This window comes from Microplitis mediator, chromosome 10 (assembly GCF_029852145.1).
Source record: "Microplitis mediator isolate UGA2020A chromosome 10, iyMicMedi2.1, whole genome shotgun sequence".
Classification (NCBI taxonomy): Eukaryota; Metazoa; Arthropoda; class Insecta; order Hymenoptera; family Braconidae; genus Microplitis; species Microplitis mediator.
In genome coordinates, this window is record NC_079978.1 from 10,158,323 (window position 1) to 10,172,406 (window position 14,084).

At 28.9% G+C, this 14,084-nt stretch overlaps 3 protein-coding genes across 9 annotated transcripts; 2 read left to right on the forward strand and 1 right to left on the reverse strand.

Moving 5' to 3' along the window:
• Positions 1 to 517: 517 nt before the first annotated feature.
• LOC130675649 (metallophosphoesterase 1 homolog) lies at positions 518 to 2,682 on the forward strand. The gene is made up of 7 exons (XM_057481454.1): positions 518 to 747; positions 1,045 to 1,254; positions 1,332 to 1,494; positions 1,567 to 1,698; positions 1,768 to 1,902; positions 1,994 to 2,225; positions 2,315 to 2,682. Exons 1-7 carry the CDS (start codon positions 716 to 718, stop codon positions 2,488 to 2,490), a joined length of 1,080 nt encoding a protein of 359 aa, XP_057337437.1. The 5' UTR covers positions 518 to 715; the 3' UTR covers positions 2,491 to 2,682.
• A 91-nt stretch (positions 2,683 to 2,773) lies between these two features.
• On the reverse strand, positions 2,774 to 6,250 carry LOC130675645 (heparan-alpha-glucosaminide N-acetyltransferase-like). Of its 5 annotated transcripts, none has more exons than XM_057481448.1 (8): positions 5,980 to 6,250; positions 5,585 to 5,829; positions 5,164 to 5,276; positions 4,984 to 5,090; positions 4,545 to 4,660; positions 4,373 to 4,470; positions 3,518 to 4,292; positions 2,774 to 3,446 (listed from the first exon to the last, which is right to left on the reverse strand). In XM_057481448.1, exons 2-8 carry the CDS (start codon positions 5,723 to 5,725, stop codon positions 3,087 to 3,089), a joined length of 1,710 nt encoding a protein of 569 aa, XP_057337431.1. In that variant the 5' UTR covers positions 5,726 to 5,829; positions 5,980 to 6,250; the 3' UTR covers positions 2,774 to 3,086. The 5 variants fall into 5 exon arrangements, with proteins under 5 accessions (XP_057337431.1, XP_057337429.1, XP_057337430.1 ...); XM_057481446.1 differs by having other exon boundaries at positions 5,912 to 6,250; XM_057481447.1 differs by having other exon boundaries at positions 5,908 to 6,250.
• A 119-nt stretch (positions 6,251 to 6,369) lies between these two features.
• On the forward strand, positions 6,370 to 13,944 carry LOC130675647 (fas-associated death domain protein). 3 transcript variants are annotated; one of them, XM_057481452.1, is made up of 4 exons: positions 6,370 to 6,544; positions 12,001 to 13,007; positions 13,080 to 13,207; positions 13,539 to 13,944. In XM_057481452.1, exons 2-4 carry the CDS (start codon positions 12,122 to 12,124, stop codon positions 13,665 to 13,667), a joined length of 1,143 nt encoding a protein of 380 aa, XP_057337435.1. In that variant the 5' UTR covers positions 6,370 to 6,544; positions 12,001 to 12,121; the 3' UTR covers positions 13,668 to 13,944. The 3 variants fall into 3 exon arrangements, with proteins under 3 accessions (XP_057337435.1, XP_057337434.1, XP_057337436.1); XM_057481453.1 differs by lacking the exon at positions 6,370 to 6,544 and having other exon boundaries at positions 11,943 to 12,488; positions 12,852 to 13,007; XM_057481451.1 differs by lacking the exon at positions 6,370 to 6,544 and having other exon boundaries at positions 11,863 to 13,007.
• The last annotated feature ends 140 nt before the right edge of the window (positions 13,945 to 14,084 follow it).

Sequence of the window (14,084 nt, forward strand, 5' to 3'; positions counted from 1 at the left end):
TCGTCGCGCTCCCTGCCAATAAGCACAAGTCGGGCCACAGCCGCACAATAAGGAAGCAGTTTGCGATTTGAAGGCAAAAATGTAAAAAGATACTCCTGTATTCTATACATTGAAATAAAGAAAATAAAATATAATATATATAAAAAATATTTTTTTACTGTATATTATTTATTTTTAACTCGGAAATAACGAAAAGGAAGATAGTAAAAATATCGTGAAATTTAAAACTACAAATTTAAAATTATAAATAAATAGGGTAAATAATTTAAAAAATTATAATTACAAAAAAGGCACTTATTAATTTCAAAATTTTTTAAATGCACATTTTCAAAAATTTAATTAAATTTATTATTTACTCGATTTATTAATTTATAACTTTAAATTTGTTTCATGTCTGCTGCATTACACTCATAAAATTACATGTAAGGTAAAGAAAAAAAATGAAATTTAATTTTTTTTTCTTAATTGTGGTACTCGTCACGAATCGACATGGCAACCAACTTAACAAAACACGTGTTGCGTACATTACATCACCTGTCTATTTTTTTTTTGACGTATGCATATCTAAAAGTAAAAAAAGTTTGAAAGAGTTTTTTATATTTTTTAAATTTTACTTACAATTAAAAGTAAAAAAAAACCCATGGTCTGGATTGAGATGAAAATTTTACAAATTATATTAATTTATACTAAAGATATAGTTTATTATCGATAATAAATGATTAAAAAAATTATGATTCGAAGATACAGGTAATTTTGAATTAAATACTAATTAATAAAAACAAATTCATAAAATTTGATTTCAATTTAAAGTTAATAAATATGCTGTCATAGGCTATGTAAATTGTATAGAATTTAAAAAAAACTGATATATATTTATTTGGTATTACAATTGTTGGTCGATTTGTTAGTCTATTTAAAAATATTTTTTAGCTTATTTTCAGTATTAATGATAATTTGTATAATTAAATTATGAAAAAACTTTATTATGTAATTTAATAATGGTTCATTGTATTTGAATAAAATTTTTAAAAATCTTTGTTTCAGAGCCAACCAAAAATTTATTATTATTGCCATTATTTTAGGCATTACAATATTTTATAATGATTATTTTTCATACGAGATCCAGAAATTTAAATGGGCAACTAAAGACTGCAATCAATGTGTCAAAGTATTATTTGTCGCAGACCCACAAATAATAGGTGAAGTAAATGAAAATTATTTTGGCTCATGGTTCGCACGGTGGGATAGTGATAGGTAATAAAAATCAACATTAATTTAAAATTACAAAAATATGTATTTCAATTAATAATTTTTAATTTTTAATTAATTAGATATTTAGCAAATACATTCTCGAGAGCTTTAAAACATTCTCAACCTGATGTGATAGTTTTTCTTGGTGACTTAATGGATGAGGGTCATATTGCTAATTTGGAAGATTTTACAAAGTATAAAAATAGATTAGATAAAATATTTGAAACCCCAGAGCATATTATGGTACAATACTAATATTTTTTTTTTTTTAAATCAATTAAACTTTTTGTACTAATGTTAATTAATTTGGTTTAGAAAATTTATTTACCGGGTGATAATGATATAGGAGGTGAAGAAGATCATGTTAAACCACGTATTCACGATAGATTTAAATTTGCATACACGCAGCCTGATACTTTAACTCATAAAGACGTAATTTTTTTTAAGGTAAGCAGTCAATCATTGGCAAAAATTACTTCTATATTTAGTATTTAATCATTTATTTATTTATTTCAGATAAATAGATTGACTCGTTATATGCCAAATGCCCCAAAAGATGCTTTTTTAAATAATTATAGGGATAGAAATGTTACTAATGTTGTTCTTAGTCATATACCGCTTTTATTTACACCAGGAATTTTTGTTAAAAATGTTTGTATTCTTATTAAAATTTTAAATATTTATAAACGTGTTTTTTAAAAACGTTATCACTATAATGAATTTTCTGAAATAATATTTATAGGTAATAAAAGAGCTTTCACCACAATTAATATTCACAGCTCATGAGCATAAAGCATTACACTTGAGTTTTGATTCAACAATTGACCAACTCAGTGTGGTCTGGATTTTTCCACCTCATGAAAATCAATTTTATAATTTTAGAATGGAATTAAATGATATACACGAGATTCAAATACCCACATGTTCCTATAGAATGGGCACACGTTCTATGGGCTATGGATTAGCTCACATTGGTAATGTTTTTTTTCTTCAAATGAAAATAAACAATTATAATAACAATTTCAAATGCATTGTATTCAATTATTTATAATGTTTTTTCCAGATACTCAAGATAAATCTTTAGAATTTACAGTTTTATGGATACCAGAACGTTTTCCTAAATTATTAGGATATCTTTTAGTGGTAACAATAATAATTGTTCTTGTTAAATGTACTTTAATATGCAGTTGCTGCACGTCGCCTAATCATGTGGCCTACTCTCCAATACCCAGAGTATAATAATTTCTGATTACGGCAGACGATTTATAATTTTCTCATTTATATATGAAAGTATACATATATTTATTAGTATTAAATTATATGTAGAATTAATAATTCTACTACACAGAATCCGTTCATTATTTCTAGCCAATGCTATTGCATATATATCTATAATACGATTGTATATTATTAAACAAGCAAGCTGACATAAATTTTCAAATTACCAAAAATAATATTGACAATAAGTATTATATTTTTTTTTTTTATAGTTTAATAATTTATAATAAAAAAAGCAGTTAATCAAATAACAAAATACTGTATTTGTTTTAAACCAATTTTTACATCACTAATATTTTTTACGTATATTTATAAAGTAATCTTAATTTAATTATATAAGCTTATATAATTTTTTAAAAAATAATTTCTCACTCAAATACTTTCGATTTTACAAAGACTATCACAATGTGTCTTTGACACAAATGTCAAAGACTTAATATTATTATAATTTTTCAGTGTTATTTTACAGATAACAAAAAAAAAGATATATTGTTATAAATAATAGCATCCGGGGGAAGCGATAATTTATAAACGATAATTATTATGAAAAATGATAATTAGACAGTTATTATTATATCTTTTTGATAAAGTCCGTAAGCGATTAATGACCAGAGTACTGTGGTCCATAAATTCATAGCAAGAAATGAGGCGTGAGTAGGATTGTCTATTTTCCATGCCCACGGGAAACTTTTCATTGTAAAATAGTGACCCACATACAAGAAAATAGCGTTTGCACCGGCATATGTAAATGGTGCTCCATCCCAAATTCGATGATGATCAATTAAGAAATATAATATAGCAAAAAGTATAAATGCAAAAGAAGAAGTTATTAGTACGAATGATATTGTCATCATATTTTTGCTAACAGGAATCATTCCATCTTTACTCCAATCACACAAAAAACCTCCAATCACTCCCTGCAAAACCATTGATAAATTATATTTAGTAAATTTTAATAATTTTTACTAATCATAAATAATTTACTTACAAGTACGACTGCCCAAGCAAACCATCGAATAATTTTAGAAAAATTATGTAAATAATAGCAGAATAATATTCTTCCTGCTTGTACTCCTAAAGCAACAATTAAAACAGCTGACAAAGTATTCATTATTCCTTCAGGATCATGAGGTAAGACATGACCATAAACTAAATTATTCGTTTTATTGTACATGTGACTTCCCAAAATTAATCGATCAATATAACCAGCAGCTCCACCAGTACAATTACTATATTTTCCATGGTATACATTACCACCTGGACCCAGATATCTAGTTGGACATCCTGGTACAGGCAATAAAAATGTCAATAGCAAATGCGTCGCAGTAAGTGCCAAGATTATCAACCACTGTATCCAAGCATCCAGAATATCTTGAAGAAACGCAAATCTTCCATAATGAAAATTTCTTTGAGCTTGCATAGTTAAAGTCTCAATACTAGTACAAATGAAATAAGTTATTCCAAGTAACTGAAGGACACCAGAAAAACGTAAGTCACTTAATCGTGTACTCCGTTGGCCATTTATTATTAATCCCAAAAGAATGAGGATCATGGCACGCTTCAGACATTTAATAATTATTCTTGATCGTGGAATTGAGAGTCTCAATTGAGAACGTACGGATAATACTATGGTCAAACCCATTATCCAAGCAAACCAGGGTAATACGAGATCAGCTACTGTTAATCCATACCATGGAGAGTGATTGAAAAATTTATATTTTCCTCCTCCATTGTTTACAAATATCATCAATAGAACGGCGATACTAAAATCAATATCAATTTAATTAATCAGTTACAATTGATTAATTATGAATGATTGAAAAATATATAATTGTATTGATACCCTCTAAAAGCATCAATAGATCGAACTCTTATGCTTGCTTTGGTTATTCTAACTAACTGTTGAGATGGGGGATCAGAATCTTGCAAAGGTCCCAGGTCCTGAGAAAAGTTAATAAATTTATTTAAATAAAATATGTGTTTCAATATAATAAATTTAAAAAATAAATATTTACGCTTTGATCGTCTAGAGAGTTTCGCATCCGGAATTTTTTAAACATCCGTATCAAAAAACGTGTCGTTCCAATCAATATTGCTCCAATTGTAAAAATCATAAATGCCGCTAAAAGAGCTAAAATGGAAATATGTAATGAATTTTTTATCAATATTATTAATTAGCATTTCGTCCTCTTTCTCAGTAAATCTCGTAACTACAAAATTATAATTTTTTCAGAAATCGGTCAAAACATCTTCTCTGTTCCACGTACGTTAATGGAAATATTAAAGTTCAAAAACCTCTCGAACATTCTGTTATAATTATTGAAATTTTAAGTTTTTTTTACGCAATAGCAGTACTAAAGAATGTTTTTCACTCATACTTTTAATTATGAAAAAAATGTAGTTACGATGTTTACCCGGAAAGGGGATGATTTGTATTCATGATATTCTACTTACGAAGATACTGATTTTTTGGTTCAACTGTAGTGTAAACATTGGAGCATAAATGTTCTTCAGTTAAATTCCAACCATAGTGGCCATACTCATCAAACTTAAATGTATCACTGAACAAAATATTTAATTTTTTATCTATGATATACAATTTATATATAAATCATTTTTCCAAATTATACTTACTGACACCACTGGTATTTTCCTTTAACAAAATAAAAATGTAATGGGTATTGTGTAGGTACTACTAATGTAGTATTGCTGTGTGCTGATACATTAGCCCATGGTAAACAATCACACTAGAAAACAATGAGTTTAAATGTAGCAGACATAAAATTTTTTAATTACGTATAAAAAAAGTGAATAATTAAAGCAATAAACCTGAAAAAAAAAAATGCATGTATTGAATTTTGAATTGTCTAAACATGCATTTTTTAATTTTTATTTTATAAACATTTTAATTTATTATTTCAAAGTTTTAAAAATTGTCAGATGTTCGCTAACTTTACTATCGTTAGAAAACAATGAGTATAACAAATATATATTATTTATTAGTATCGAGTAATAAATTTATAAGTATAAATAAATAAATAAGTAAATACTATACCAATTTATAATAACATTCTTCATTTGTAGCGAATAGCGAAACAGGTTCACTATTATCATTGATAACTGTGAAGCAAGCTTCATCCATTCCAAGACTTTTATTAACATTCGGACAAGGATCAACGTCACTCATAGTTAACATTATAACAGGATTGATGATTTTATTTAAAACAATAATATCTATATTCAAAAATTATGCAGTTTCAAAGCGTTGTTTGCTAAAAATTTGTGCGGTCTTACTATAGACTGAAATATAAAAAAAAATTATATTTCAATTGGTATAAAAGTATAATATTATAAATAAATATAGTACATTGGTACCACGAACAAAGAGAGTAATAATATCTTGACCATAGCAATAATGCTAATTATAAATTATAATTACGACGTAATTACAATAATTAATATTTGATAAATCTCTCGTCTGCGTTTGAAGTTTTGTCATACACTATATTTGACACACGGATGTCAACTGATACTGCTTATTCCCGTCTTTTTTCTTTACCATTCTTCATACACTGGTATTTCTCAGAAAATCATGAGGATTAAAATTTATTTCTCTTTCACTTGTAAATAAATAACAATCATGAGTTAAAATAAGATGGCAGTATGTTCTTGTTCCTCTTTTAGTAAATAACTATGATAAAATTACTATGGTACCAACATTATATTTTTTATCTCTTACTCACACACATAAAATATATGAGAGTGTATACCATATATACATATATGTGAACACATTATTTTATACGTTAGTTGATAAATATCAGCTACATATTATCAGTTCATGTTATGATTTTAAATTGAATTATTTTGTCTTCAAGTAATAAAAATGATCGGATATATATTTAAAAAAAATATAAAGTCACATATTTAAATAAATTATTACAACACTGATATAATGAAGAAAGTGTTTTTATATAAGATAACAGGAAGATAAAATGTGAATCAAGCGCCAAACCTCCGATCAGTGATGCCAGAACGTGGGATTTTTCTACCCTTTCCATGCGACTTACGCGAGCAGCACACAATGAAAGCTATCCGTGTCCGTGTGTTCGGGATGGCGAGGCGAGCCGAGCGTAGCCGAATTCGGCTGCCTGAAAGGGGGAAAATGTACTCCCGCCATGCGGCACACTGGAGCACACATACATATGCAACTCGTGTCCGTGTGTAACCGCGTCCAAGTCATAGGGGAAAGCCGAGAATAGCCGAAGCGTCTCCCAAAGCGCGCTAAAATAATGGCGGCTTATGAAACGGCTTTATTACGTAGATAATTTTTTCTCTCTCTCTCTCTTTTTATTTTTCAGGTCTTACTATAATTTATTAATTAATTAGGGTTATATGAAATGTTAAATTAATTAATTTAATATTTAAATCTTCAATCCGAGTTTTTATATAACTTCTAAACTTTGTAAGACTTAACTTCAAATGGCTGTGTGGGTAGCACACATGTCTGGGAGTAACGAGGTTCGGCGTTCGACGCTTGCGGATAATTTTTTTTTTTTATTTATTTTTTTTTTTTAATAATATGAAAAAAAAAATGAATGATAATAAAAAGCAGTTCAGAACTATTTTTGTTTTAAATTTAAAAAATTCTGATCATAAAATATTATTTGTAATAAACAAATTCCAGAGCTTAAGCTTTTTTTTTTTTTACTTTAACTAAAGTATAGAAAATAAAAAAATAAAAAACAAATTTGCTTGCCGAATGAAAAAAATCAAATCCTATTAATTGCAGGCAAAAACAATTAAAAAGACTTAAAAAAGTTATCAATAACATAAATTCATTCCCAAGTAGCGATCAGAGATTTCGCTTTATCTGTGTAAATTAAACAAAGTTAATTTGATAATTTGAAAATAATTATCGACTTTTCACAAAAAAAGATTTTTTTTTGTAAAGGCAGTTTCCAAAATTGGAAAAAAAAAAAAAAAAAATACTGCCGAGTACCAGACTCGAACCCCGGTCGAAACGCGTCGTAGACTTGGAGCGTAGCACTAGCCTGTTAACCCATATCGTGAATTGGAGAAATAGAGAGTTTACATAAGCATAAAAAAAAAAAAAAAAATTGAAAAAAAAAATAATAATGATAGGCAAAAAAGCAGAGCCCAGAACTCTAGCTTTTTTTGAAATTAAAAATGAAAGCAATTTTAAAATAAATAATTCGCAAAATGAAGACTCTACATCTCTACTTTAATTTTTTTTCACGATAAAAAAATTATTTTGATTAAAAAATGAAAAAATTTTCTTTTCAACTCAAAATTGTAATTGATGAGAACTACAATTCAAAGCTTCCAATTTTCATAATGAAACAACTCAACGTTGGAAACTCCAATTTTTAAAAATTGTCATAATATGAACGAAACGAAGAGTCTTCAGTTCTTGTTTTTTTTATAATTAAATTATAATAACAATAATTTAAAAGCTATATAAATGAAAAGGAAAAAGAAATTAATTAAGTGTAAACAGAGCCTAGAACTTTAAGTTCTATTTCATTTAAAATAAAAAATATTCTTTCTTAAAAAAATTAATTTAAAAACAGCAGAGTTTAAAGCTCTAGCTTCTGTTTCATTACTATTAGATAATTGACTATGAAATAATTGGAACCTACCTTTATAATCACTAAGTCTAATAGATTAACTAGATGTCATTAATTCCACTCATCACCACTGTCATACGCATGAAGATTTAACTTCTCATGAACTTCCTGATCGACACTCGAGTATAAAACCTTTGATGACATCAATTCTAAATGTTCCTTATGAATAGGCAATTCCACCGCAGTTAAATTTCTTGATTTAAAAGATGATCTAATCATACAAATCGAACTCAACGTTTCCGCATTAAGGCGATTCCTTTTCTTCGTTTTTGTGTCAGGTATGAGAGAAAACGCCCTCTCAGCCGGAGCATTAGAGTGAGGGAGTGCTCTCACCATACTCAGCAACAAGCGCAAAGATGGAAATTGGTCATTCTTATCAGAGTCAGTGAAAGTGCAAATTGCCATCCAGATCTCGTCAAATGGTAATTTACACCACTCTTCCTTCTGACTGGAATCGACCTGATATAAGGAATCCCATTCTTTTTCACATGACGCTTGTTCCTCTTCAGTAAGGTTTAATATGCGACATACGTTCTTTACCTGGGCAAACGACGATTTTCTGTTTGGATCTAATAATGCGGTTTCTTTTGCAAATACCGTCAGATCCGATAGAAACACATCGTCGAAGGGTAATTTTTTGCGGATCTCGGTTGCAGCTTTTTCATAAAATTGCAAACAATTAGAGCGAACATCTTCTATATCTGATTTTGACACAAATCCCAGTTTTTCTTGATCCATCAAATATTCCAGGCAATCTTTTCCAATGTCAACTTTAGACAAATCAAGCTGATTTGATCTAAGTTCAAAGTTGATGTCATTGACGTAATCCAATATTTTTGGTTCCAACAAAGCTGGTTTCAAAAACTTCTGGAGAACTTGAATTAAAAAATTCTTTGAAAAAGGCTGTAATTCATGGATTAATGTCTTCGCTCCTTGAAAGTGAGCATTGATCTTGTTAAAAGGTTCAAGTACAAACTTCAAGAACAGAAGAGTCGCTTTTGTCGTCGGTTTTTTCATGATAGAGAGCAAATCATCTGCATTCGCAGCCGCCTCTGAAGCTTGATCCGTTAAGAATGTGAGTAATGGCGACCAATTTACTAAAATTTTAGTAATCACTGTATGACGTGACAGCCACCTTGTCTCAGCAAACCGTGTAACCTTACACGGGCGGTCTTCGAAAAAAAATTGAAAACTTCTGAAAATTGCTGCCCGTTTAGGGCTACCATTAATAAATGTCGGGAGAGCCTTGATTAAATGATCGATTTCTTTTGGAATTACTGAACAAGCAGCACCAGCGATCAAGGCAAGACTATGACAAATGCATGGTAGTGTAAGAAGATTAGGGCTTTTTGCTGTTAAGCAGGTCTTGAATGATCGATTCTTACCGACCATTACCGAAGCATTATCACATGCGAGACCAATTATTTTATTGCAGGGAACTTTCTTTTTAATCAGTTCACCTTCGAAAGCACTGAAAAGTTTTGTGGACGAACAGTCAGTTGCTTCAATATGAATCAACGTTAACAGCTCGGTCCTAACCATCAATGTACTTGGTTCAACATAACGAACCATCAAAGTCATCCATTTCTGATTTGTTATGTCTGAAGTCTCGTCAACATAAACCGAAAATTTAGTTTTTTCTAAACTTTTGGTAATCCGTTGCTCTTCTATGACACAAACGACTTTATTAATTACGTTTGTGGTTTTGGACTTGCCCATCTTCATCTTCTGCAAAACAGCAGGCTCCTTACCGATGGATTGAAAAAATTCTAACATCTGTGGCGCCAGGTAAATGGGAATGTGGTGTTGAGCGATGAATGCCGCAAAACGAATTTCAGCAGCTTGCACTCTTGTGTTAAAACCAAATTCATCCGAAGAAGTTGAATTTGATTCGTGAGTGCAATTTGGTGAATCGTTAACTGTGGAGGGTGTCACGTAAGGTGGAATTGCACTATCATCATTCACTAAAACTTCCATTCTTTTTAAATGCCGACTTGACTGAGAGTGACGTTCAATCTCCGTATGTCCACATAATAATTTTGCTTGACACGCAACACAATAAAATTTATCTGGATCAGATGGACATTCTCGCACCCATTTGTACCAATCTGGATGTAGATCGTACCATTTATGCTGAAATCTTTTATTAAAATATTTGGGTTTCTTAGCAGAAGGCTCGAATGATCCCATGATGATAAAAAAAAATTTTAAGTCAGAATTTAAAAGTTTTTCAGTTAATTAAAATTTTTAATAAATTAATTAAAAATAAAAAATTTTAACAATTAATTAATAATTTTAAAAACTAATTGAAAATTAAAAATTTTAATTTTTAATTATTAATGAATAGATTAATTTTACGATAATTATTTAAAACAACACCAATGATACGATGCACAAAAGATAAGAAAAACGCGCGAAAAAAAATACGATCTAACAACGAGCCAAAACAAAATTCCCGAAGTATATAATAAATATTTATTATAGATATTCTAAATATTGAATTATAAATACAAATATTACATAATAATTAAATTAAATGCAATTAATGCCCAATGAATGAATAAATTACTCACAATTGATGCGTCACAGCCGAAAATCACAATTGATTATATCCTTTATTGCACTTTTAATCACTTTTAATGCTCACGATTAGCGCATTAGAAGCTAACTGACCTCCTCAATAATATTAAAGCGCGTAAACAAAAAACAAAAGACGATCGACGTATATATAGATACTTCCGGCTCTTTCACTACCAGTGGACATTTAAATTTCATTTACATTTTAATAATTTACAATAAATGACTTTTATTTATTTTATAAAATTATTTAGCTTCATTATACAAAATTATAAATTTTTTTAAATACAATTTTATAAAAAAAAAAAATAAATAAAAATTATATCCGCGGGGATTTGAACCCGCAGATTTATTGCCACAGTGCTATTGTGACACTTAAAAACCCAGCACAACATATATTATAATTATAAATTGTGATTAAAGCTTCGAGATAATTTAAGAACAATATATTTGTAACAAATACAGTCAGTGTTAAATTTTCCCAATTACAAATTGACTCTTATCGTGCTCTAATAAAATAAAAATAGAGCTCGTTCTTGAATTTTTAATTAAAGTAAAAAAAAAAAAAGCTTAAGCTCTGGAATTTGTTTATTACAAATAATATTTTATGATCAGAATTTTTTAAATTTAAAACAAAAATAGTTCTGAACTGCTTTTTATTATCATTCATTTTTTTTTTCATATTATTAAAAAAAAAAAATAAATAAAAAAAAAAAATTATCCGCAAGCGTCGAACGCCGAACCTCGTTACTCCCAGACATGTGTGCTACCCACACAGCCATTTGAAGTTAAGTCTTACAAAGTTTAGAAGTTATATAAAAACTCGGATTGAAGATTTAAATATTAAATTAATTAATTTAACATTTCATATAACCCTAATTAATTAATAAATTATAGTAAGACCTGAAAAATAAAAAGAGAGAGAGAGAGAAAAAATTATCTACGTAATAAAGCCGTTTCATAAGCCGCCATTATTTTAGCGCGCTTTGGGAGACGCTTCGGCTATTCTCGGCTTTCCCCTATGACTTGGACGCGGTTACACACGGACACGAGTTGCATATGTATGTGTGCTCCAGTGTGCCGCATGGCGGGAGTACATTTTCCCCCTTTCAGGCAGCCGAATTCGGCTACGCTCGGCTCGCCTCGCCATCCCGAACACACGGACACGGATAGCTTTCATTGTGTGCTGCTCGCGTAAGTCGCATGGAAAGGGTAGAAAAATCCCACGTTCTGGCATCACTGCCTCCGATACTACAAGATTATATAGAAACTATTCAAAAAATGATTACACAGTTCTGGGATTCCCAAAAATTAATTAATTTTGGTTGGTTGTAACTATAGAAAAATAAAAAAAATTATTAACCATGACAGTAGATATGGATTACTTGTCCACTTGGGATGAGTATCAATTGATGTATAGTCATCTTAAGCAAAAATTCTTGGATATATCAAGTCTTCATATCACTTGTACAAATTTAGATACTATTAAATTGTCTTATAATCGTGATATTTATTCAAAACGTGCAACAGATGATATTAAAGATCTTGCGGGTCTATTAAAAATATTAGAAAATCGGTCAGTGTTGTCTTACAATAAAATTGAACCGTTAAAAGAAATAGCTACGACTTATGTTAAAGATCCAGTGCTAGACAAAATTATAAAAGATTATGAAGATCAACTACATAGCCATCAAACATTACCTCTTTTTAATGTTTATAAATGCCGAAGTGGTGAGTATTCCAACATAATTACGAATGACGATAATTTATGTAATAATAGTGCTAATGCTAATCATCAATTGGAAGAGCTTAATGATTATGAAGGTATGAACCTTTTGCACGTAGAACCAACTATTACTTACTTACAAGCAACGTCAGAAGCTATATTAACATTACAATCAAACAATGAAATAAAACAATCATCATTTGAGACAATTAAAATAAATCAATATACTTATAATAATAATATTAACGTTTCAAAAGACAACTCAATGCCACTTATGAAATATTTTATAACTTGCATAAGTGTTTCAACATTGGTGATAGCTCTTATTATTATTTTGTATTTTATTACAATTTATATGAAATCATCAGCGTTAGCAGCATCAACATCAACTGAATTGGGATCAACTCAACCAGAGCATCGATCTACGAGTACTTATCATGAGACTCGTTACGTCACTACTTCATCTTACAATCTACCGATACCTGATGCGAAGACTTTACGCCTAACAGATCTTCAAACAAAAAGTTATTAATTTTACTTAAAATTTATTATTATTGTATGCATTATTAATGACTACATATGAAATTTTATTTCAGTTTTATATCGGATAAGTGAAAACATTGGACGATATTGGAGAGACTTGGCTAGAATTTTAAATGTCAAAGAGGCTGAAATCGATTCGATAGATTTAAAAGACGGAGCAATCAAAGATAAATCTTTTGAAGTAATTTTTATTTATTATTAATTATATATATATATTTATATAATTATATTTTCTGCCCTCCGTCCGAAAAGTAGCAATTTTCGGACTGCTGTCCTGAACGAAGTTGTAACTTTCCGGCTCTGTCGAGCAGAAAAATAGTATATGCACTTTGGCCAGTAAAAAAGAAAGCCTCAGACCACATGTTTGTCAGCCTCGGTTAACAGTTACATGTGATCTGAGACTTTTCTTATTTTACTGGCTTAGGCATGTAATATACTGTTATATAATTATATTAATTAGTATTTATTTAATTGAATTTATCAATAAACTAATTATTAATTTATGATTATAGAGTTTAAAAATATTTTTATCAAGATGTGAACCATGTAATTGGCAAAGAAAGTTGATACGATCATTGGAGTTTATTCGCCGTAAAGATTTGGCAGAAATGGTAGAAGATTTACTTACTCAAAATAGTTAGTAACTATTTTTTATTAAATTTTTTTAATTGAAATATATTTCTATACAACTTTTGTATTATTTCATTATTGAATCAATTAAATAAATATAACAAAAAACAATAATGATAAAGGCTGAATTAAAGTGAATACATTATGTTTTTTTTATTTATGACTCAACGTTTATAATGTAATTACATAAGAACTAAAACAACCGTTGTTATTTTAACAAATAAATACAGCAGCCTGCACGTATTTTTGTTATTTTTTGTATGTTATATCGAAAATTTATTTTATAACCTTTACCTCATTATTTTATATATCTATATTAATTTAATTATATTTATATATCTATGCATTGCTTGAAATATTTCTAATATTGTTTTTAAGAAATATTTAACAACGATAGAATACTTAACATTATCTAAATCTTAATGTCT

Bases quoted from the DNA above. Each gene is read 5' to 3' on its own strand.
- LOC130675649 (XM_057481454.1), top strand. From the start codon at position 716: ATGATTAAAAAAATTATGATTCGAAGATACAG. The intron at 748-1,044 runs GTAATTTTGAAT...TCTTTGTTTCAG, and splicing joins ATTATGATTCGAAGATACAG to AGCCAACCAAAAATTTATTA. The intron at 1,495-1,566 runs GTACAATACTAA...AATTTGGTTTAG, and splicing joins AAACCCCAGAGCATATTATG to AAAATTTATTTACCGGGTGA.
- LOC130675645 (XM_057481448.1), bottom strand. From the start codon at position 5,725: ATGTTAACTATGAGTGACGTTGATCCTTGTCCGAATGTTAATAAAAGT. The intron at 5,277-5,584 runs GTATAGTATTTA...ATTGTTTTCTAG, and splicing joins AAGAATGTTATTATAAATTG to TGTGATTGTTTACCATGGGC. The intron at 3,447-3,517 runs GTAAGTAAATTA...ATGGTTTTGCAG, and splicing joins TTGCTTGGGCAGTCGTACTT to GGAGTGATTGGAGGTTTTTT.
- LOC130675647 (XM_057481452.1), top strand. From the start codon at position 12,122: ATGACAGTAGATATGGATTACTTGTCCACTTGGGATGAGTATCAATTG. The intron at 13,008-13,079 runs GTTATTAATTTT...ATTTTATTTCAG, and splicing joins AACAGATCTTCAAACAAAAA to TTTTATATCGGATAAGTGAA. The intron at 13,208-13,538 runs GTAATTTTTATT...TTATGATTATAG, and splicing joins TCAAAGATAAATCTTTTGAA to AGTTTAAAAATATTTTTATC.